Raw genomic sequence first — 22,412 nt, forward strand, 5'->3', positions numbered from 1 at the left:
CCTGGCTCCCCATTGGCCCCCCGTCCCCGCCCCCCACCACCCCCTCCCGCTCCGCAGCCCCCGAGTGGCGTCAGCACGCCCGCCGGGCGTGGGCTTTAAATGCCCACTAGCGGGAGCTCAGGCGCTTCTGCCCTGGAGCGCGGTCTGTAGTAAAATCGCAGGAGTGGGAGGGGAGTGAGCCAGCGGGATTTCGAGCCGCGGAGCGCGCTGACCTCCCTCCGCCTGATGACTCCAGAGCTCGGGTCCAAGCGCCGCCCATGCAGCACCCCTGAGCTCCGGAGAAGGAGAGTTAATGAAAAAACACTTAACCGTCTCCGCTGCGGAGAGTCATGAGCTGTCTGGATGTTATGTACCAAGTCTATGGTCCTCCGCAGCCGTACTTCGCAGCCGCCTACACCCCCTACCACCAGGTACGTGTCTCCTCCGGGGATTTTGGGGAGGAGTGGCGCGCCCCCGGCTTGCGGCGGCACGGCCTATACGGCAAGGTCCGCTGCGCCTCCGCGCATCTGGGGCGTCCGACCAGGGCGGGCACAGCCGGGATGCGGGGATGGCCGGAGCCGCCCGCAGTTGGTAGTGCAATTAGCTAACCCCTTTAGCTCGCCTGTTTGCTCTCGGGAAGCAGCTAAGCCCTGCTAATGTGAGCCTAGGTCTTCCCTGGAATAATCAGAGGAAGATGGCACGGGCTGGATTTTCTTCTTAGGGTCTGTCGGACTCCAGATTCTTCCAAGCCAGGTGCAGGTACTAGGAAATGCAGGCAAAGCCGACGCAGGGAAAAACCAAACTTTGGTCCCAATGGTGAAAGTAACAACAAAACCAAAAGCAAAGGCCAGCCTCTTTCTGAGATGCAAGGGCCAGTGTTCTCATCCTTGCAAGTTCGTCTCAGGAATAATTTCTTCCGTTTCAATTCTCTGGCGACCAGGGTAATTAATTCCAGATCCAGCGAATTCGTTTCAAAGAACACCACGCAGTTTTATAATTTTTCCTTTGCGAAGTTCTGGGAGTATTTTCCGGAGTACGATTGACCCGGCAGAGGCGAGCTTGATAGACAATACTTTGCCTTTCTCCAGCCTGAGTAGCTGAATGGGGAAGCCCTGCTCCCAACTAACTCTTTAAGAAGACTACTCAACCCGGCTTCTGCAAACTCTTCAAGTTCCATTTAATTCTGCCAGTTTCTCTTTTCTTCAGGCAGCGTCTGTCTGAACCATTTTCCTTCCGTTTCCTCAGCTGAGGTAGCAGAAACTGAGGACAGTAGTGCAGGAAAAGAATGAAATCATACACCTGGGAGGCAGTAGGGGTCCCCTCCGGGTTGGAAACCTACTTTGGGGAAATTGAAATACACCCCAATGCCCCAGTGGATGCTTTTGCTAATTTTGTCTGCAAATTTAGAATGTCTATTCGGAAATTTCCCGATGAATTAATGATGGACCGGGTAGGGCTTTCTGTTTTTTTTTTTACCTCCTCTTCTCCTCTTTTAAACTTCACAACTTGCAGTTTGTTTTGCCTCCATGTTAATTTTAAGAATCATCAGAGTTATTCATTGTAGGGGAAGATGTCATTTAGGAAGTGGTGATATTGCTAAATCTTACATCGTTTTGGCCCCAAATAACTCAAACCTTTTGGCTCCAGCTTCTGAAATGTACTTCTTCCCAGGGTGGGACTATGGCAAGCCAAGAGGAGAGAGGTGGATTGGTTTTCTGACTGGCCCTTTCTCCTCCCAGACCCTGAACCAATCTATTGCATGAAGATCTCTGTTCATTTTTGTATGACTCGGGCCGCCTCTTCAAGGCCATCTCTGCCTGCAGAATGTTTTAACACTTCTTTCAGTCCGTTGCTCATTTCTAAGAAAATGTTCACAGAAGCTGCGTTGCTTTTTAAAATCACTATCAGACATGACGATTTATACCACCTCACAGCCAGGATCTTAACTTTCTTCTGTCTGCTCCTTTTTATCATTTCCTCAATATGTGTGGAGATGATGGGGTGGAAACACTCATAATCCACTGGTCTTTCCTTATTAAAGAGAAGATCTGTTTAAAAACTGATGTAGGGGTAATCAAACAAATATCAACTTACATTTATTAAAGTGATCCGTATTTCCCCAGTCATGTTACCCCAGATTTTTACCCCACACAATTCATTACTAAATGTAAAATGTCTTCCTTTATATTCCTGGTTCCCTTCCTTCACACATCCGCAGTTGCAGGGAGTGGATTTTGTAGGGGTAGGGGGTTGCCCCCGCTCCTATTTCCTCAGGAGGATGTTTATCCTGTATCCTGTGCTTCTGCCCTGGATTCTCAGGCAGGGAACAGTCAGGTTCTAACTGTACTTGGGTGTCCTTTACCCTTGGAGTCTGATTTTAAAAATATATCTGCCCTGAGCCCAGCTATGAGGTCAAATTCAGCTCCAAACCTATCTGCTTAGGCGTCTCCTGAGACCTTTACCCAGACATTTTAGGAGAAATTTTCCAGGAGTCAGAGGGACCAAGGACAGCAATCTTCCTTTAAGGAAGCTTGCCCTTGCTTGGGTGCAGGTTGGGAAGCCTGCTAGCTATGTTGCCCCACTATTGCTAGTTTTATGCTAACAGCACAAGGCTTAGGCCCATATGCCAGTTTCCCCATGAATACCTTAGGGATTAGGATGAGGGAGTTAGTCTGAACCGAATTTGCCATGGCTTTTGAAACTGACATCTCTGTTCATTCTCTCTCTGAACAGAAACTAGCCTATTACTCCAAAATGCAGGAAGCCCAGGAGTGCAATGCCAGCCCCAGCAGCAGTGGCAGCGGCAGCTCCTCATTTTCCAGCCAAACCCCAGCCAGTATAAAAGAGGAAGAAGGCAGCCCAGAGAAAGAGCGCCCACCAGAGGCAGAGTACATCAACTCCCGCTGCGTCCTCTTCACTTATTTCCAGGGGGACATCAGCTCCGTGGTAGATGAACATTTCAGCAGGGCCCTGAGTCAACCCAGCAGCTACTCTCCCAGCTGTACCAGCAGCAAAGCACCAAGGAGCTCTGGGCCCTGGCGAGGTGAGTATGGGGCCCTGCTGGGAAGGACCCATAGAGGGTCCTTTCAGCCTGGGGTTCACCTACAGGAGCCTAAAAATATGCAGCTGAAAGAATATTAGGTGTCAGAGAAGGTGTGCAGAGGAGCATTTGGAAAGGGTAAGGAAAACGCAGGGGTAAAGGGCATGGGTATAAGAAAAAAACTCCTTGGAAAAAAACACTATGCTTGGAATTGGAAGACCTAGGTTTGTGTGTTGGTTCTACCACTTCTTAGCAATATAACCTTGGACAAGTCTCTTAACCTCTTTGAGGTCACTTTATTTACTGCTTTCTTAAATTAGAATAACACTTACCCTCCTAACTATCCCCAGAGAAGGCTGTAAGACTCCAACAAGAAAGGGATATAAATATGCTGTCAAAAATGTGAGGTTTCCAGCACCCTCCCAAACCAATGAGCGAAGGAGCTTCATTGCCAAGGACTTAAAGAACACTTTACCAATTTGCAAACATTTTCCCAGAGGAAACAGTTCTAGAGCTCCATACAGACAAAACCTGCTTGAGAATGTCTCCAAAAACCTACCTTTGCCTTTCACCAGGCTCCAATTACTTGAGAACTCTTGAAGCAGAAGCATCTCAATAGCAAGTAAAATAACAAAGAAACAAAAATTTAGATAGAGCCAAAAGAGTTTTTCCGAAACACATCCCCTTTTCTATTTTTCTACCTTCCCCCACAAAGCACTGCTTTTTCTATCCTAGGACAATTATTTGTTGGACAACTCAACTAAATCTCCCTTCTATTCTGAAATCTCAACTTCCCTTTATTACCACCAAGACAAAGTGGGGGAAGAATTAAGTCAACTTGGCTCACTAAGCGGTATTTGATGAGTACCAAGGGGAGAAAGGAGAACTTTGTTGTAAAAACTAAAACAAATTTTCATTTGTCTTTGGGAGGGAAATGACAACCTTCACACCCTTTTTATTCCTTAGGAGACTCTGGCAGTTTGCATAAGCCTTGCCCTTAGACAAGATCCAAAAAACATTCATTTTAAATACATTCTTTTTATTCTCTGTCTAAATATGTTTAACAGGAAGATTCTTCACCACTTAGAATGCATTTTCAAATCATTTAAATTCTCTAGTATATAGTGCAGATTCCTTCTATAGAGGAGGTGTTCCATAAAGGCTCCAAGAATTACATATCTGTCTTTCTCTCCCTTCTTACTAATGGCAACAAATTTTATCTAAATGCTGTTCCCTTAAAATGCTATCACGGGCTAGGAACCAACAGTGAAACTGACAATAGTAATAATAATTATTATTATCCCTGGCGTCCTTGCTTTGATGCAGAAAGTTAATGAAAACTTAGAATAAAAGACCTGTCTATTCGTGTCCTTCTGTGCAAATAATAGAGCTGCCCTTTAAGGTGACTAGTTTACTCTTTTGCTTGAGTTCTTGGAGAAAAATATTTGAAAAAAGGTTTCTAGAAAGAAAACTAATAATAGCAGGACTTCAAAATATGTCGATGGACTTTCAGTCTGTCAGAGACGTTGGGGGGGGCACATTTTCTGGAGCAAGACAGCTGAAACGCGAGAGGGGGTAGTGAGATCACTAGGCGGCCGACCAAGAGTGGGAAGAGGTATCTTTAGCTTGAGGAGACGTTAAGGCTGGTAAAGGGAGACCGTGTCTGCGCTGAGTCTCGGGAAGCTCCTTGAGCTTCAAGGACTTGAGTCGGGGAAGGAGTCTCTCCGCTGTTACTACTCTCCCCGCCACTTGGTTTCTGCACTGAGGACCAGGCTGAGAAATGGGAGGAAGCAGGCCTCCTCTTCATGGGGTTCCCAGAAGCCCCCATTTTGCAGTTCCCCCATCTCGCTTTCACAGTTTCCCCCGCCCCCGCTTTCATGGTCGGGGGCGGATGGCCCCCGACCATGGCTAGCTAGCCGTGTGCCCTCCTGGCGCCTTCGGCTCTCGGGCGGGGCGTGCAGGTCGGCGCTGATTCCCGCCCCAGTGACACGCACCTCTCTTCGTTTCCTCCAATCCGCCTCCCGGGCCTACAGACTGCTCCTTCCCGATGAGCCAGCGCAGCTTCCCCGCCTCCTTCTGGAACAGCGCGTACCAGGCGCCAGTGCCCGCGCCGCTGGGCAGCCCTCTGGCCACCGCGCACTCGGAGCTGCCCTTCGCCGCCGCCGACCCCTACTCGCCCGCCGCGCTGCATGGCCACCTGCACCAGGGCGCCACCGAGCCCTGGCACCACGCGCACCCGCACCACGCGCATCCGCATCACCCCTACGCCCTGGGCGGCGCCCTCGGCGCCCAGGCCGCCCCCTACCCGCGTCCCGCCGCGGTGCACGAAGTCTACGCGCCTCACTTCGACCCGCGCTATGGGCCGCTGCTGATGCCAGCCGCCTCAGGGCGCCCGGCCCGCCTCGCACCCGCCCCAGCGCCCGCGCCCGGTAGTCCTCCCTGCGAGCTTTCCGGCAAGGGCGAGCCGGCGGGCGCCGCATGGGCCGGGCCCGGGGGGCCCTTCTCGAGCCCCTCGGGAGACGTGGCCCAGGGTCTGGGCCTCAGCGTGGACTCAGGTAAGCAGAGGAAGAAGTTTGGTCTTCGCGGAGCCCCTCGGCCCCGTACCCGACCCTGGGCTGTACCTAGACCCCCTTAATCCTCCTTGGACACCTTTAATTCTGTGACCCAAGGATCTACATGCCACGGTCGTGTTTCCACTGATAGATGGCCCTGTGCCATGCGTGTAGTAGGACCCTACCCTAACGTGGCCAGTAAATGTTACAGAGGACTTTTAAAATAATAATAATAATAACAATAAAATTTAGTGGTAAAGTTCTAGCTCTGCGCTGTTCAATACTGTAGCCACTAGCCACATGGGGCTACTGAGCACTTGGCAGGTGGTGAGGCCGAATTAAGATGTGCTGTCAGTGTATAACACACACTGGATTTCCAAATCTTCGTGCAGAAAGAGAATGTAAGCTTCATGTCGTTAATACTTTTATATTGATTACATGTTGAAATATTTTCGACACATTGCGTATCGATTATAAAAATTAATTTTCATCTCTTTGTACTTTTTTTCCAATTGTGGCTACTAGAATATTTAGAATTTTGCTTATGGCTCCCGTTGTGTTCCTATTGGACAGCACTGATCTAGAGTAGCTGCTGAGAGTACAATTTAAAATCTTCTTGTGATCTTGTCACATAGTGACAGTTGTAAGGAAAGAAAAATGGGATCCTGATATCAAGTTAATTGCTAAATAAAATAGATCTCTTAAAAATGTAAATCTTAAAGAATATTTTAAAATGACAATCCTAAGTCTTTGGCTTAAAGTATTTGAAACGTACAGTCTAATAAGGGTTTGCTTTTTTGCTGTCTTTTCTTATTTTTAGGACAAATGAAAGAAATAGTTATATAATAAGTGAGATCGCTGGGTTTATAGTCTGCCCACTGCCCCTTTCCTCAAGTGATTTGACTTTTCTGTTTGCTTTGCTTTTACTTTCAGTCACCGACCCCCGCCCCGCCCCCAACTTTAGGTGAAGTCTGTGACTTTCACAGTAAAACAGTGGTGTTTTGTCTTTCTTTCCTTAAACATCTTGTGCCTTCCCTCCCCCATTCCTTCTTTCTCCCTCCCTTTCTCCTCCTCCTCCTCCTCCTCTTCTTCTTCTTCTTCTTCTTTCCTCCTCCTCCTCCTCCTTCTTCTTCCTCTCTTTCTCTCTCTCTTTCTCTCTCTCTCTCTCCCTCCCCCTCTCTCTGTCTCCCTCTCCTTCCCTCCCTCTCCACCTCCTCTCTCTCCTTTATCTTCTCTCTATTTTCAGGTTTGCAGCCTCCGGACAAAAGCAAGGATGTGTACTGGTTTTAGACCGCCCACCTTCTTCCCTGTAGGTCTCTGCATAGTGCAATTGATGGCACTCAGAGCTGAAATGGAGTGGGTTTGTAACAGCTTCTGATCTTGGTTTGCAGCTCGTCGTTATTCCCTCTGTGGTGCATCCCTCCTGAGCTGATCTGCTGACCCAGGGTTTCCCCTTCCCCTTCCCTTCTGACCAGCCTTGGAGGCTCAGCGTCTGTGCCTCTCACTCCGTGGATGAGGACATGGGGGAAGGCAGAGACTTCAGACTTCTCAGTGTATTGGGAAAACCAAAAACCACAACTACAGAAATTCATCTAAAAATAAGTCCTGCTGCTGAAAGAGCAAATCCAAAGACTCCGAGTTATGTTTAATGACTTTTGGCCGAATCACTGGAAATATCTGTGGTGAGATTGCTGAGTCAGGTGATATGATATCATAAGCTTTCTTGGAACGGGGGAAAGAAAATGAAACTTTTTGGTGTGAATATTTTTTATGCTGATGTGAATTATTTGGTTAGGTAGTGTGATTATAGCACTACTACTGTCAGATTTTAAATTGTATGTGTACTTGCATCTAAGACTGTGGTAGAGAAGTAAAGAGAAGTCAATTCCTTCTTCCTCACCTCTCAGCCTCCAGATCCCTTCCTGCCCATCCCTTCCCTACAATGCCCCCTCCAGACGCAAAGATACATTTTTTTCCTTTGGACTGTGAACATGGAAGCCTCAGCCTGAATGTGAGTGGCAAGCGGCTTATCTGGAGCCACCTGCCCAAGTCTTACTAAAATGCAGCTGTTGTTAGACAACTGTTTAAAACTCCAGAAATACATCACCCAAGGTGGCACTTCTCAGTATTTGGCAGAACAATTGCAATTGCACTGGATATATTATATATATATATATATATATGTATGCATATATATCATGTTTTTTACAAGGAACATTTTACGATGAAAGAAGAAACCCTTCTCTGCCTTCTGTCCCACGAATTCTGTTCCTGTATCCTCTGGATGTAAAAAGCAAGGAAAGACCCCAACTGTCTCCATGGAGAAGAACTAGGAATCACCACAAGAGGAAGAAATGTACATGAAGTCTCCATTACCTCGAATTTTTTTCTCAGCCTCTCTGGTTGTGATTTGGTCACTTTAGTGTTGGGGTAGGGGAAAGGGTCTGTGCGTGGGCAAAGCTGAAGGTGATAAGGAAGAAGAGATGAACATTAAAGATGTCTATTTACTATGAGTTCACTGTGTTGTTTCATAAAAAGAAAATAAATAACTTAGTTTTTTTCTAGTAGAATAACACAGTAGTATGATTTGATGTCAGCAGTGTGACATATGTATAGATATAGATAGATGTAGATAGATAGATAGATCTTTCCGTGTTTCCACCGTGTTTGCTGTGCTATGAATATGTTAGCTGTTTCCATCTCACATCAACCTTGGAGAATGAGAAGTTAGGTGCCCCTGTCTGTTTTACAGATAAGAAAACTGTGGCCTACAGAGGCCAAGGGCTTGCCTGTTAGCATTCAGAAGTTAGAAGCAAAGAGGTACAAAAAGCACTACCTGTAGACCATTCAGTCAAGTACAGATTTATTATTTTCCAGAAAAGAATTATTGTTACATGTTTAATTCTAGACTCAAGACAGTAGAGTATTCAGTTAAAAGTGTTTTTGAAATATTGGCTATTTTATATTTTAATAAACTAGGCTAAGAAACCAAATCTCTCACTAGGCAAAGAAGATGTTTAAGAAAGAAACTGGTAGTTTTTCCCCTTGTTTCTTCTTGATGCCAAAGTTATTTCTGTTCTTTCACAAAAGTGTCTGGTAGAGAGATTTTGTGAGCTGCTCAAATTGCCCTTGTACCTTGTTAATGCATAAAAATATTAGTCCAAATCTTGATCTTCATTATAACATGAGAGGCAAATATAATTTATCTTGGATAAGTCTCAAGAATTGGAAGCAGTTAAGGGATCTAACTCACAGCATGAGCTTGGCAGAGCTTCCCATACCCTCTTTCTGTCATTTGGCTACCTGTGAAGTACATATGATCATTCCAGAAATATGGTTGCACTCTGATGGAAGATACTGTATGATTACGTGCATCACATGTGAAAGCAATAATCATAACTAATGTTAATTGTTTATCATGCACTGGGCACTGATCTCTATAGATTAACTCATTTAAACCTCACGACAATTCTATATGATATTTATTATGATGTTCTCCTTCTTACCTATTAGAAAACTAAGGCACACAGAGGAGAAATAGTGTGCCTAGTTATGAAGCTCATCAGTGGCAAAGTTAGGTTGAAAACCTGGGTAGCCCCCGTGCAGGGCTGCACTGTTATTCACTGCGTGACTGCTTGTCCAGTTCTGATTTGTCTCTTTGCTTTTCAACGTTGGGCTTATTTTCTCCACAATAGATGTATAAAGAAAGGAAAAAAGTCAGAGAAGCACAGATTGATGATGCTTTGGTAGAACTTACAGAATCCCAATTCTCAAAAGAACTGTCATAAGACATTGTCCAAACTCCATCAAATGACACTACTTAGACCATTCAGTCAGGTACAGCTCTCTATTCTCCAGGAGGGAATTATTATTGCTTCTCTTATTCACTTCAGTATTTAACAGCCTTCACCACTCTGAAATTCTTCACACCCAACCTAATCAAGCTGTGTAAGGGTTAGCCTGAGGTTTGGACATTGAAGCAATAACTAAAATTAACTTTGGACTTCTCTGTGGATTTTTTTAATCCATGTTCCACTGGCATGAATCCCTGGTATATACAAGTGTAAATAAAATGCATTAAGTCCCAGTGCACTTTTCAGAATTTGCTACTAAATATACTGTTGAAGAAAGCATGGCAGTGCATTATGTGCTGGACATCTCCATGTATTCCCCACTGGAAGAGGCTGTTTACCTGTACCCCACCTGCGTTGACACTCACAAGATCTGTGATCAGAACCCACAGGGAACATTTTCCCACCTACAAGGTTCTGATTACTGAAACTTCTCTCCTAAGCTACATCTGACCCGAATATCAGGTTGCTGGTGAGAAGACTCATTCACTGGAACTGGCCTTTGGGGCGGTCCTGAACAGACCGTCCAGACTGCTGAGCCAGTCCGGGCTCCAGTGACCTGGCACGTATGACACACGAACCACAGCATTTCTCTCCATTCCACACCTTCCTAAGGTAGAAATGCAAGATGACCTAGATCCATAATGATTCGGTTCTGTGTAATAAGAGCATCAAAGAGAACTTTGGAGAAATGGTAGCCCCAACTGACATTCTCGGGCTTACTTCAAGTCACACAAAATATGAACTCTCATACCTGTCTTGCTAATAGTAGTCAAACCATGCAGATTCGATAACGTTCCAGCAGTTGAAAAAAGGACATTCAAGGAAACGAGGGACGGCATGAGGAAAGGCAAACATGACTTTTTTACATATGTTATACCTGGTCAGGGGGCTCAGAGAAAGGTTACATTCTCCTCTAATCACCCCCTTTGGAACCAGAGTCCTCTTTGCCCACAGCTTTCTCTTTGCACTTGGCCTTGGTCGAAGGAGAGGTGATGAAAAGGAAAGAGACAGCTCTCCACCACCAAGTAATCCTTTTGCCGATTGCCTTCTGGCTGAGAATTCGGTCACCCAACTACAGGGAATTCTATCTGTTCTATTCCTTCAGTGTAAAAAGAGTTGCCATCCCGTCTCATTTCCCCTTTGAAGTTCTATTTAAATGCATGGCAAATTCTAGCAATATCTTAAGATTGATTTGGGTCTGGTTGGGAGATGACGGGTGTTGAGACTCAGAAACCGTGCTGAACACTTCTCTTTTCGCTCTTTCTGGGTAAGTACTGTATTTCCTGTGCCCTTCTACATCTGGAAAAAACAACTCTTCAGGTAACTTTAATTTTCATTTTGCTTAGAATCAAAAAGCCTGCATTTCTGTGCAGGTGTGCACATATTCTGTCAAAATAAAGAAGCTCTTTCTTTAAGCACTTAGTGATCAATTGCTTTGGAGTTGGAGGGGATAAAAAATAAATAGAATTAAACAAACTGCTTTCATGTAAATGCTATGTGCAGACATTGAATTTATTAGTGTAATTCATTAGGATGTCATCTAAGCATGGAAGAAAAATGGAAAGATGTGAAAATACTTTAAAAATAAATGAAACTGAAAACCCTAAGATCACTTTGTAAAATTGCTTTAACAGTTTGTTGACAATTCGCGTGCAAATAGTTCACATTTTTATTGTACTCACCAAGCTGTTTCCTCTGTATATTTCATTTTTTCTTACTAGATTTTTAGGATTTATTATATATTCCTAAAATCTGGAGTAAAGGAATAAATATAAAACAGTATCATTATTACCGTTGCTGTCTGTATGTAACTGAAATTGTGACATTTATAAAAGCAGCAGGGTTAAGCAAATATAAATTTCACATTTCCTAAATACCAACTCTTGCTTATTGCCTATAAATATATAGCTCTAGTAATACAAATATGGTGTCTGCACAATAGAATCTATCCACAAATACACACACGCGCGCGCGCGCACACACACACACACACACACACACACAGATGCAGACCTAAAGAGAAATCAGAGACATTATGCCCTCAGACAGGCACAGGCACAAATGATTATTCTCACTTGACAGACCAACTGTACTGCTCTTTCCTTGTATTTCAATCCAGCCCCAGAGGGCTGGATCAGGAAAGAGACACTTGATAGCTGCTGTTTCCGTGGTTGAAATATTTGTGAAGTTAACGCATAATCTGAAAGCAGAAGCTAATAAATTATAGGGTGCTAATTGGAGCTAGAATGGAGCTGTCAATCATGTTATCCTAAACACAGAGAGACCCTCATAACCTAAAAAGGCAATGCAGCCTCCAAAAACAGCTCCCATTTGTTTCCAGCCACGACCTCCAAATATCATGTCCAGGCAAGGAGTGGCCACTGACAAGTGTCAGCAGAGGTGATTCTGCTAATCCAAGTTGACTTTAAGAGACAGGCAAATTTTCTTTTCTAGGAAAAAGAGTAAGATTTTTGCTGAATAATTTTTAATCTTTAGAGAAATAAATACATTATGTATGTGTATGTCTGTATGTGTGTGTATATGTATGTGTATATATATATACACACCTTATTAGAATGTGTGTCTATATATGTACCTTATTAGAATAATTATTACTTTGGTAAAGCATGTGACCCTTCATTTGGAATTTTTCACTTTAAAATTACTGAGTTAACTCAGTAGGAGAAAAATCTGAAGTTCTCCACAACACAGTGTCAGATCTACCTCAAATTATAGTATTTCTGTGAGTTTCTGGTGTATTCTTGTGAAACTCGGCTCCTCTAAAACAAAAATGGAGACATCCGAATTTGCTCTGTCTTACTGGAATTCAGTTACTTCATTCACTTAGAAAAGCAGCAGCGGCATGTTTCCTATTCCTTCGTTTCGTCCTTAGACTCAGTAAGCTCTACTTCTGCTTATCTCCAAGTGTTTCCAAATGGCTACGATGGCTTGGCTCAAACTATCCTCTCATAATTGTTTCCACTTTCCATCAAAAGTGTATAAATGAATAAATACATTATTACTACATGTAAGAAATTTAGGTTAAAGGTAAACTAAACTTTCAAAAATGAAATTAAAGAATTAGAACTTTTTTTTATTCCTAATCAATATTTGCACCACTCTAAATGATCTAGTAGGCAATTAGAAATTTTTACCAATGTGTGTTTTTGGAGTACATACTTTAATCTCTACTGTATTTACAACTAGGAAAATATTCCATTTACGTTGTAATTTGGAAGCTTCTTTAGAATACTTCAAATAAAAATTATTTTCACTCAGAGACAAAAATTAAGGATCTTAAAATTCTAAACACACGCTTGCTAGAAACAACAATTATGATTGAGATCATTGATGGGAATGTTCTGAACTCATTTCTTTTCCTGCTAATTCTCAAACTATAGTGTTGCTCTTATTTTTGGCAATTACATTATTGGCCCTTTGGCAATAATGGTATTATCAAGAAATTGGATTAAAAATGATTTATTTTTAAATTTATTTTTACCGGTACAATCCTATTTCATGTTTTCTTTTTCTAAGAGTATTTTACCCAATGTATAATCTGTTATACCCAATGTATACAATGTATAAGCAATTGGATTTTTTCCCTCTAGTATCAAATGACTTTTTATTCATTGTACCAGCTTTTTGATGGGATTTTCTGATATCTTTAGAAGCACTACCTAAAGGTACTGTATTAGTAATATTCCAAGTAGTATTCCACCTTGCTTTGTGGAGTGTGAAATCCCATTTTTACCTCAGGCAGTTTCTTCTCTACACTCAGAAACTGACAAAGGTCGCTGATGGACAGATATTGGTAAGAAACGTAGAGAACAGGGCTTATGATGTTTGTTCTTCCTTGTTCAAATACTTCTTTTAAAAACATATTCTTCACTTATACTTTTTTAAAGACATAACAAATGATCCGGGGAAAAGGCCTACACCCTGAGGGAAAACAACTATGAGGTTATATTCAACTGGAATTGGTGAGATGAAGAATTATTCACAATTTTATACTTAACAATTCCAAACTAGTTAATACATTAAGACAGTAATACCAGACACCATCATCTCACATTGAAACTTGGGATGTCTGGTCATTCGATGTTTAAGGAATGGTGTATAGATAAGACTGGAAATTTTATAAATTTATTCTGGAATACTGCCATCTCTTAATTTTGCTTGAGATATAAAGTATTGAAACTAAAAAAGAAAAATAAACAATGTTTCACAGTCATAATATATACTCACGCTGCCAATTAATGCAAGCGTTGGGTCTTACAGATCCAAATAAGGCAGAACGTACAGGTACCGCTGAATCTTCCTGTGTCACAGAACAGCAACAAGGGCAACACATTAAATATTAAAATAAAATAAATTATACAGTTTAACAGTATGTATTTTTCACATCATAAAATCTTCTGGCCACATATTCTAGTGTTACTTTAGGGTGCATATTTAGTTTTTCTTCTTTATCAGAAGAAGTTCTAATTTGAACTAATTACACACCCTTAATTCTCATTGTCCTTATTGTAAACAGAAAAACTCTAGAAGTGACACTAAAAAATGTTTCACCTGATAGCTTTTAGTTTACTGATCTGTTTATTGTGCTTGCCTATCCCGTGTCTCCATGTCAATTATCAGAATTAACTTACAGCTATCTTGTCTAAGTTTTCAGGAGGATATCAAGGTCATCATTGGGAAAGAACTCAGCCCACTGCACAAGAAGTTACCAGAGTACCTAAACACAATTGTTCTGGTTGACTGTTCCCCTGAGTAGTCTGCAACATTTTCTCTTATATTCCACAGAAGGTCCTTGTGAATTCCTACCTCCCAGCAGGTTAGAAAACCTTCACCCTCACTGTCATCTTAATCAAATGCAATCTGTTCTTCAAGTCTAGATTAGTTCTGTCTCTTCTACGAAACCTTGTCTCCCCACTACACCACAGTATATGGTCTCACCCTTAGGGAACTCTTACCACCTAATGGCTACACCACTTATTTGGCGCTTATGTAGCAATAACATTTCATGACACAAGTTTAGGAGTTCTGAGATTGCAGTAGTCCTACAGATCATTCTGTTGACCCTTGACTTACAATATTCATTAACCTTAGCTAGATATTAAGTACACTGAGCAGGTATCACCAATTATTATGAAAAAACAGTGTATTAAAATATTTTACTGTATTGAAACAAATTTTAAAATATAGGTTGATCTGAAGTTTGGAGTACAAGTTAGAAAAAGAAAAACTGGCTGGAAGCCTGTTTCATTAAAGAAAATCCTCTTATTAAAAGGAGTGGAGAGAGATTCTATCACATTTCATAGGAACCACTTAGTATCAGATATCCTTTTCCTGCCCTTATATCCTGAGACTCAATCCTGAGTCTTCTGCTCAAAGATATCATTTCAACAATTATCTTCTCTTCATCCTGCATCATTTCTTTTCCCTCTCTATTAAAGCACTCCCATTAATAAACACAAGCTGCAATATTTCCTGTCTTTAAAAACACACACAAACCCAAGACAAAACCTCCCTTGACCCACCTTCTTCCAATTGCTACCTCACTTCTCTGTTCCCTTTAAATGGAAAAATGCCTTAAATGAGTCATCTTTGTTCTCTCCATTTACTTTTTCATTTTCTCCTGCACCTATTTTAATTGAGCTTCCCCTACACACAAACTTGTCAAGGGCAACTGTTAGCTCCATATGTTTAAACTTTAAGAACAGTTATCCTAAGTAGTCTTTTACATTGTCCCATCAATAGGATGATACGTAAGTTTGGATCCTCTGAGAAGCAAATGCCAAGACACATACCATGCACTTGAAGTCTTATTAATATGTTCTAGCAAATATACTACATCAGGCATAGCAACTGTAACTGAGGCCATTATTGGAGTTAACTTATGGTATTCTACACTCATTCTCCAAGATCTATCCAGTTTTGGCAGGAATCCTAGTGAATTAAATGGAGATACGATAGAAGCCATGAACCCTGAAACCTTTAGATCTTTAATAGTGGCACTAATCCCTGTCATCCACCTGAGATTTGTGTTGTTTTTGATTTACAATTTGGGCTGAGGGATGGGAAGGAAAAGGGGGCCAGTTTTAAAGGTTTCCACTTGGCCTTCCACACTATGGTATCTTTTTCCACACAGGCCAAAGATTCAGTGAGGGGGTTATGCCAACCACAAAATATGTTGATCCCAATTACACATTTAAAGAGTAGGAAAATGACCACTGGGTGGGGCTGTGGACCGAGTGGACACATTGTAGGTTAGATTTTAGCCAGAATGTAATTTAATACCTGCTCCCATAAGCCCCACTTCAACAGAAGGACTATGATAATGCATCAGGTTTCTGGATACCCATATCAACTCAGACCCTGTATCCAACTGTCTGAAATGTCTGGGAATTCCCCCTTCCTTCAGTGTACAGTCACTGGAGCATATGGCTGTAGTTCCCATTGCAGTATATGCCTGTGATGATGTTGCAGGGTCCTTCCACTGTCATTCGACAAGTTGAAAACCCAAAAATTGCCTCAGGTCTGGGAATTGGGCAAGGATCACAATTTTTATCAGAAACACCATGATAGCCCCCTGTTTCTTCAATTTTGCTTTTGTGATCATTAACTTTAGGTGTCACATTTTTGCCTTTGTGATAGTTAATTTTAGGTGTCAACTTAACTGGATTAAGAGATACCCAGATAGCTGGTAACACATTATTTCTGTATATGTCTGAAAGTGTGTTTCTGAAAGAAATTGATATTTGAATCAGTGGACTAAGTAAGAAACATCTTTCTGTATTGAATGTGGATAGGCATCATCCGGTTGGCTGGGTGCCTGGATAGAACAAAAAGGCAGAGGAAAAGCTAATTTGCTCTTATTCTTTCTTCTGCAGCTGAGACACCCATATTCTCCTTCCCTTGGCCGTTAGAACTCCAGGTTCTCTGGCCCTCAGATTCAGGAACTTGCACCAGTTGCTCCCTGCAGGTTCTCAGACTTTTGCCTTGGAAAGAGCATTACACCATTGGCTCCCCTGGTTCTCAGGCCTTCAGACTTGGACTGAGTCAGGCTACTAAATTCCCTGGATTTCCAGCTTGCAGGTGGCAAATCACGGGACTTCTCTACCTCCATAATCATGAGAACCAATCCCCTTAATAAGTCCCATCTCATTTATCTATCTATCTATCTATCTATCTATCATCTATTTATATATCCTGTCAGTTGTGTTTATCTTAAGAACCTTGATTAATAAAGCCTTCTACTGATTTTGGATGTTAAGGACTGGATGTTCATTTATTTTGCCCTACAGATAACATGCTTTGATATGGTTTGCCTGTATCCCCCACCCAGATCTCATCTTGAATTGTAGTTCCCATAATCCCCATGTGTCATGGGAGGGACTTGGTGGGAAGTAATTGAGTCATGGGGATGGTTAGCCTAATGCTGTTCTTGTGATAGTGAGTGAGTTCTCATGAGATCTTACAGTTTTATAAGGGACTTTTCCCCCTTTGCTCAGCACTTCTCCTTCCTGCCATTGTGTGAAGGACATGTTTTGTTTCCACTTCTGCCATGATTGTTAAGTTTCCTGAAGCCTCCCCAGCTCTGCAGAACTGTGAGTCAATTAAACCTCTTTCCTTTATAAATTACCCAGTCTCAGGTATTTCTTCATAGCAGTGTGAGAAGAAACTAATACATGCTTTATTAACTATCTCCACAATATCTATGTTCAAGCCCCTTTGGCGTCCTTTCTGTCATTAGTGATGAGGGTCCCTGGCTTCTGGTGGTCAAGTGCAGCCATCTGGCCTCTATTACTTTAGGCCCACGTCGTGACCATGGATGCTCAGCTCTGGATCTGTCTCTCCTGCCAAAAGCTCTGCCTGCAGAGGAGACCATCACTGAGCTTCTTCGTGATGCTTGTGAGGCCCCTTTCATCAGCACATTCCTGATGACCTTGATGAATGCTGCATCTTCTGGTGGGTCTTCTGGCTTCACATTATATGTCTACTTAAGCATTCCCACTCCTCAGCCTTTTAATTCCTTCCTCTACTTTTGACAGGAAAACTCAGAAAGGGTCTTTGTTTTCTCCCCGCCTCTGAAGCCACCCTAGCCACAAGTTTGCCTCATCTCCATTGGTTTTTTCCAGAATCTTAAATCTCATGTGCCAGTAAAGTCTTGCCCAGTGAAAGAATTCTTGCTTACCCAGTCTTATCTTCCCATCTCCTTGACCTTCAGAATGCAATCCCAGCATTAGCTCCCTCACCCCTTCCAGTGCATGTTAGCTAATTCTTGGAATTGAATGAATAAGTCATTCAGTGAATAAGTCTCAGGAGATCTATGGGATGTAATCTCTTTCCTCCCTTATCAGACCCAGCATATCCTTAGTCAAGTTATACTGGGATTTATCCAGCATAGTTATCAACCTGGCTGTCAGGAAAGATGAATGTGGTTCCTGAGGGCGCACCAGTTGCCTGGATGAGAAGAGGCCTCTGTCACATTTTCTCTACAGAGAAAGTGCTGGCTCTTACTTTGGAGGGCTGGGCCACCTCTACAAGCTCTGAGGGATCAGAAGGGTCTACTGAGCCAAAATCTTTGAGGTATTTATCTAAATATCTTTATTCTGTGTTTCAGGGCACCAGGTTTTCTCAACAGACCCACCTTGAATGAGCACTTAAAAATCTCAAGCTCTGCAACACTATGGAATGCTGAGTTTGCTCCTCACCTGTGTGTGTATTTTTTATTTATTATGTCTCCTCCTCCAACTACAATGCTGCAATATAACCTCCATCAAGACAGAGACTTTGCTTTATTAAATGCTCTATTTTTAGCACCTATAACAGTATTTTCTGCATTTTAGGGGCTCAATATTTATTAAATGAATAAATGAATGAATGTGAAGATCTACAAAGGAGGGGTAAACGATAGTAGATCCACCCTAAGGGATTTTATGCAGTCATCAGAAACACTCCCAAAATATTTTTAATAATTAGAGGGAAAGCTTACGTAATAATGTTAAGTGAAAAAAACTAGAAGAGGTACAACTACAACTATTCCAGCCACGAAAATAAGCTCATATTGGGGAGAAAAAAACTGGGAGGAAATACCCTAAATTATTCACAATAGTGTTTGGGGGGTATATTTCGGCCCCTTAATTCTTCTGGTTGTGTGTGAAGAAGCCTGAAAGGATCAGGATAGGTCATCTGATTCAGGCTCCCTGCAACCCTGAGCAGCTGCCAAAAGGAAAGTTGGACAGGCTTCGTTTCACCAAGGAGTATCAAAGAGAAGTCAAGGACACTCTAACATTCATCCTACATTCATAGGAGCTATTCTGAGGGTAAAAGGTGGGTTTGGGACAAGTTAGAAACTGAGAATGATGAAATAAATGTTTGCTTCCTTTAGCGTGTGTTCACCATTACTTCAAGGGCTTCAAGAAGAAGTTTGGGCCTTACTTATGATTGAAATGAACTTCAAGGCAGTTCCCCAACTTCTATAATCTGTCTGGGTCTCAAATGAGAGCTCATTATTGAAAGAATCCTCATGAGTCCCCAGTGGCATTAGATCAATTTTCTGGTATCCCTGGTATGAGCTATAAGCAAGGACTTGTCCTGAAATAGGCTGGAGGAAGATGATGAGAAAATCAATTTATCAATTCATTAAAAACAAATACCTACTTTGGTATAGAGACTACACAAAGGAATAAAATACACCATCCTATCTTCATAAAGCTTGCAATTTATTTGAGTAGGTAAAATGCATAGAAATAGAATGGAAAAAACTTGCCGTTACTGCCAAATGAGATTTAAAGACAATAAGGGCAAGAGTCATTCTGAGAAGGGAGAGGGTTAGGGGCAGGCCTTTCCAAAAAGTTGGAATCTGAGCTGGTTATAAAGGTTGAGTGAGATTTAGTAAGCAGGAAAGAATAGCCAAGGAGAGTCCAATAGGAAAGTGAAAGCCAACATAGGTACACAATGTAGAGTGCATCTGGGCCCAGAAACAGACTTTTTCTCAAGAACATTTGGAGTAAAGCATTTTCATCAGAATTATATCAACATATTAATTTTATCTAGATAAATGTTTCCTCAATTGTCAGTGTTAAACCACAAACAACATAGCATTTGCTTCCAACCCTATATTTCATTTCAACTTATTTAAATATTTTTCTTATGGATTATTTCTTTTCCTTGAACAATTTTAAATGAAGGTTAGATTCATTGACCAGTCTTTTCATATAAACTCTTTCCAGTTATAGCTTCTGTCTTTGTGAGTCATTACTTCTCTCAAGTCTTCCTAGGTCACATTTGCAGATTTAAAAAAATTATCAGCAGGGTGCAGTGGCTCACACCTGTAATCCTAGCACTTTTGGGAGGCCAAGGCGGGCAGATTACCTGAGGTTGGGATTTCGAGACCAGCCTGACCAACATGGAAAACCCCATCTCTACTAAAAATACAAAATTGCCAGGCGTGGCAGTGCACACCTGTAATCCCAGCAACTCAGGAGGCTGAGACAGGAGAGAATCGCTTGAATCTGGGAGGCGGAGGTAGCGTTGAGCCATGATCATGCCATTGCACTTCAGCCTGGGCAACAAGAATGAAACTCGTCTCAAAAAAAAAAAAATTATCAATAAGATTTTGTTCTTATGCTAATTTTTAGTGAATAACATTTAAACATGTGCCATTTTTAGCCACTGTCAATTTTTCCTTTTGATTATAAGATCTAATTTTTCTAGAATTAACTTCCAATTGTAGTACTACAATTTCAGAATTAACCAAGTAACTATACTTTATCAAATTACTTTTATCTATAATATATTTTACACACATTTTTAGCCACTATTTTATTTTGAATTAAATATTTCTACCACTATCATTCATCTTGAATTGTAAAAAATACTGCTGCTAATTTGCACTTATTTCTTAGCTGAAACATGAAAATTTTGTAGGCCCTTCCCCTCAGATATCCTATACATTCTCTATTGCCCAAATTGTAATGCAAATGTATTATACTGCAAATCTAATTCTTCTATACACTTCTGATGTCTTTTTGTATCTTCCAAAGTTAAAGGTCCATGCCACTGTCAGAGCAAAAACCTTACTGCAAGCAACAGAAACTGACTCTGGGTGGTTTAAAAGAAAAGTGTTTATTAAAAGGATATGGGGATAACTCTCAGAATCTTGGAGAGGACTTGAGAGCAGACAGCAGAATGGGTCTACCCTGGCTGCCCAAGCTATCTGAGGCACCAGGCTCCAGACTAGCTCTGCTGACTCTCCTGGCCTTGGACTCTAGATGCCACCTCTAGCACCAGTGTCCCCTTTGTGCCAGGAGCCAGACTGATATGGGTTGGTTGTGTCCCCACCCAAATCTTATCTTGAATTGTAGCTGTCATAATCCCCATGTGTGTGGGAGGGATCCAGTGGGAGGTAATTGAATCAGGATGGGTTTTCCTGTGCTGTTCTTGTGACAGTGACTAAGTCTCAGGAGATGTGCTGGTTTTATAAAGGGTAGTTCCGTTGCACATGCTCTCTTGCCTGCTGCCATGTAAGACATGCCTTTACTCCTCCTTCATCTTCCACCACCACTGTGAGGCCTCACCAGCCATGTGGAACTGTGATTCCATTAAACCTCTTTTTCTTTATAAATTACCCAGTCTCAGGTATTTCTTCATAGCAGTATGAAAATGGACTAACACACAGACTATTGCAGTTGGCACCATCACCAGAGAAGACTTCCCATGGTCTCTGATTCTTTACATCCGTAGGTCTCAATTAGAAGCCTGGAGCAGGTGGGTGGGTCTTAGTGGTGAGAGCTGGGTCACATGCCTGCCTTCTTGCTGCAAGAGGCACTGGGGGAGTGAATGGAACACAGTTCCCACCCAGATTATAAAGGCAGAGTAATTACCCAGCACAGGAAGGGGCTTCATACCATGGCATAGAAAAAGAATGGCAAATGCCCATTAGAGGGTGAGAAGATCAGAAACAAAATATCCTGCCTTATTCAGCAGAATATCAGATGTGGCAGAGTGACCACAAATCGTGGACTTTAACTTGGGGGCTGTTCACCATAGAACTAACACATTCACTTCTCTGTGTTCCTTGCCAATCATCTGTGCAGGCTCTCAGGTAGTAGGCAAATTAAAAGATTAACTGAATTATCCAAGGTGGAAGTGGATACGTGATCTTCTTCCACAACAGATTTTAGCAAATGCTATAATCAAAATGTTCTTCTCTATATCTAGCAAACTTCCTAAATACTGCAACTGAATAACACAGAGAATGGCTTCATTGGTGTTGCTGTTAGAGCAATTGTAGCTTTAAGATTTAAATGGACAACTGCAAAATATATATATTGGTTTTAAGTTAAGGTGTTTTGCTGAACAGTTTTTTTTAATAATAGCTCTCATTTAGGTATTTATTTTTTCATGTGGCTGTTAAAAATCACACAGCTTGAATTAATATTGTATAATCACATATTTAATTTTAAGCATAATTCGATATAAAATGTAATCAAGTATTTTATGTATAAAATAGATATGGCAAATAGCAATCTTTATACTAGTTAATTTCCATAATAGCACACAAGTCAGAGTGATTTTTATACAACTGAAGATTACAGGATGCAAAACTTCAGAACTTAATGATCTTCATAGTCTTATTTTCAATATGACTGAATCTACTGTTGTAAGCCTCAAAAATACAAAATATTTTACAGTAGTGATTAAAGACAATATATATTGGCCGGGCGCGGTGGCTCACACCTGCAATCCCAGCACTTTGGGAGGCCAAGGTGGGTGGATCATGAGGTCAGGAGTTCTAGACCAGCCTGGCCAATATGGTGAGACCTCGTCTCTACTAAAAATACAAAAATTAGCTGGGTGTGGTGGCACACGCCTGTAATCCCAGCTACTTAGGAGGCTGAGGCACCAGAATTGCTTGATCCCAGGAGGCAGAGGTTGCAGTGAGCCGAGATCGTGCCTTTGAACTCCAGCCTGGGC

General features: G+C 41.9%; 1 protein-coding gene across 2 annotated transcripts; it reads left to right on the forward strand.

The window, feature by feature from the left end:
- Window positions 1-90: 90 nt before the first annotated feature.
- VGLL2 (vestigial like family member 2) lies at window positions 91-8,084 on the forward strand. 2 transcript variants are annotated; one of them, XM_033234390.1, is made up of 4 exons: window positions 91-410; window positions 2,713-3,022; window positions 5,053-5,574; window positions 6,818-6,955. In XM_033234390.1, the coding sequence occupies exons 1-4, from the start codon at window positions 330-332 to the stop codon at window positions 6,859-6,861; spliced, it is 957 nt and encodes a 318-aa protein (XP_033090281.1). In that variant the 5' UTR covers window positions 91-329; the 3' UTR covers window positions 6,862-6,955. The 2 variants fall into 2 exon arrangements, with proteins under 2 accessions (XP_033090281.1, XP_033090282.1); XM_033234391.1 differs by lacking the exon at window positions 6,818-6,955 and adding an exon at window positions 6,963-8,084 and having other exon boundaries at window positions 92-410.
- The last annotated feature ends 14,328 nt before the right edge of the window (window positions 8,085-22,412 follow it).

Source organism: Trachypithecus francoisi, unplaced genomic scaffold, assembly GCF_009764315.1.
Source record: "Trachypithecus francoisi isolate TF-2019V2 unplaced genomic scaffold, Tfra_2.0 Lachesis_group15, whole genome shotgun sequence".
Lineage (NCBI taxonomy): Eukaryota > Metazoa > Chordata > Mammalia > Primates > Cercopithecidae > Trachypithecus > Trachypithecus francoisi.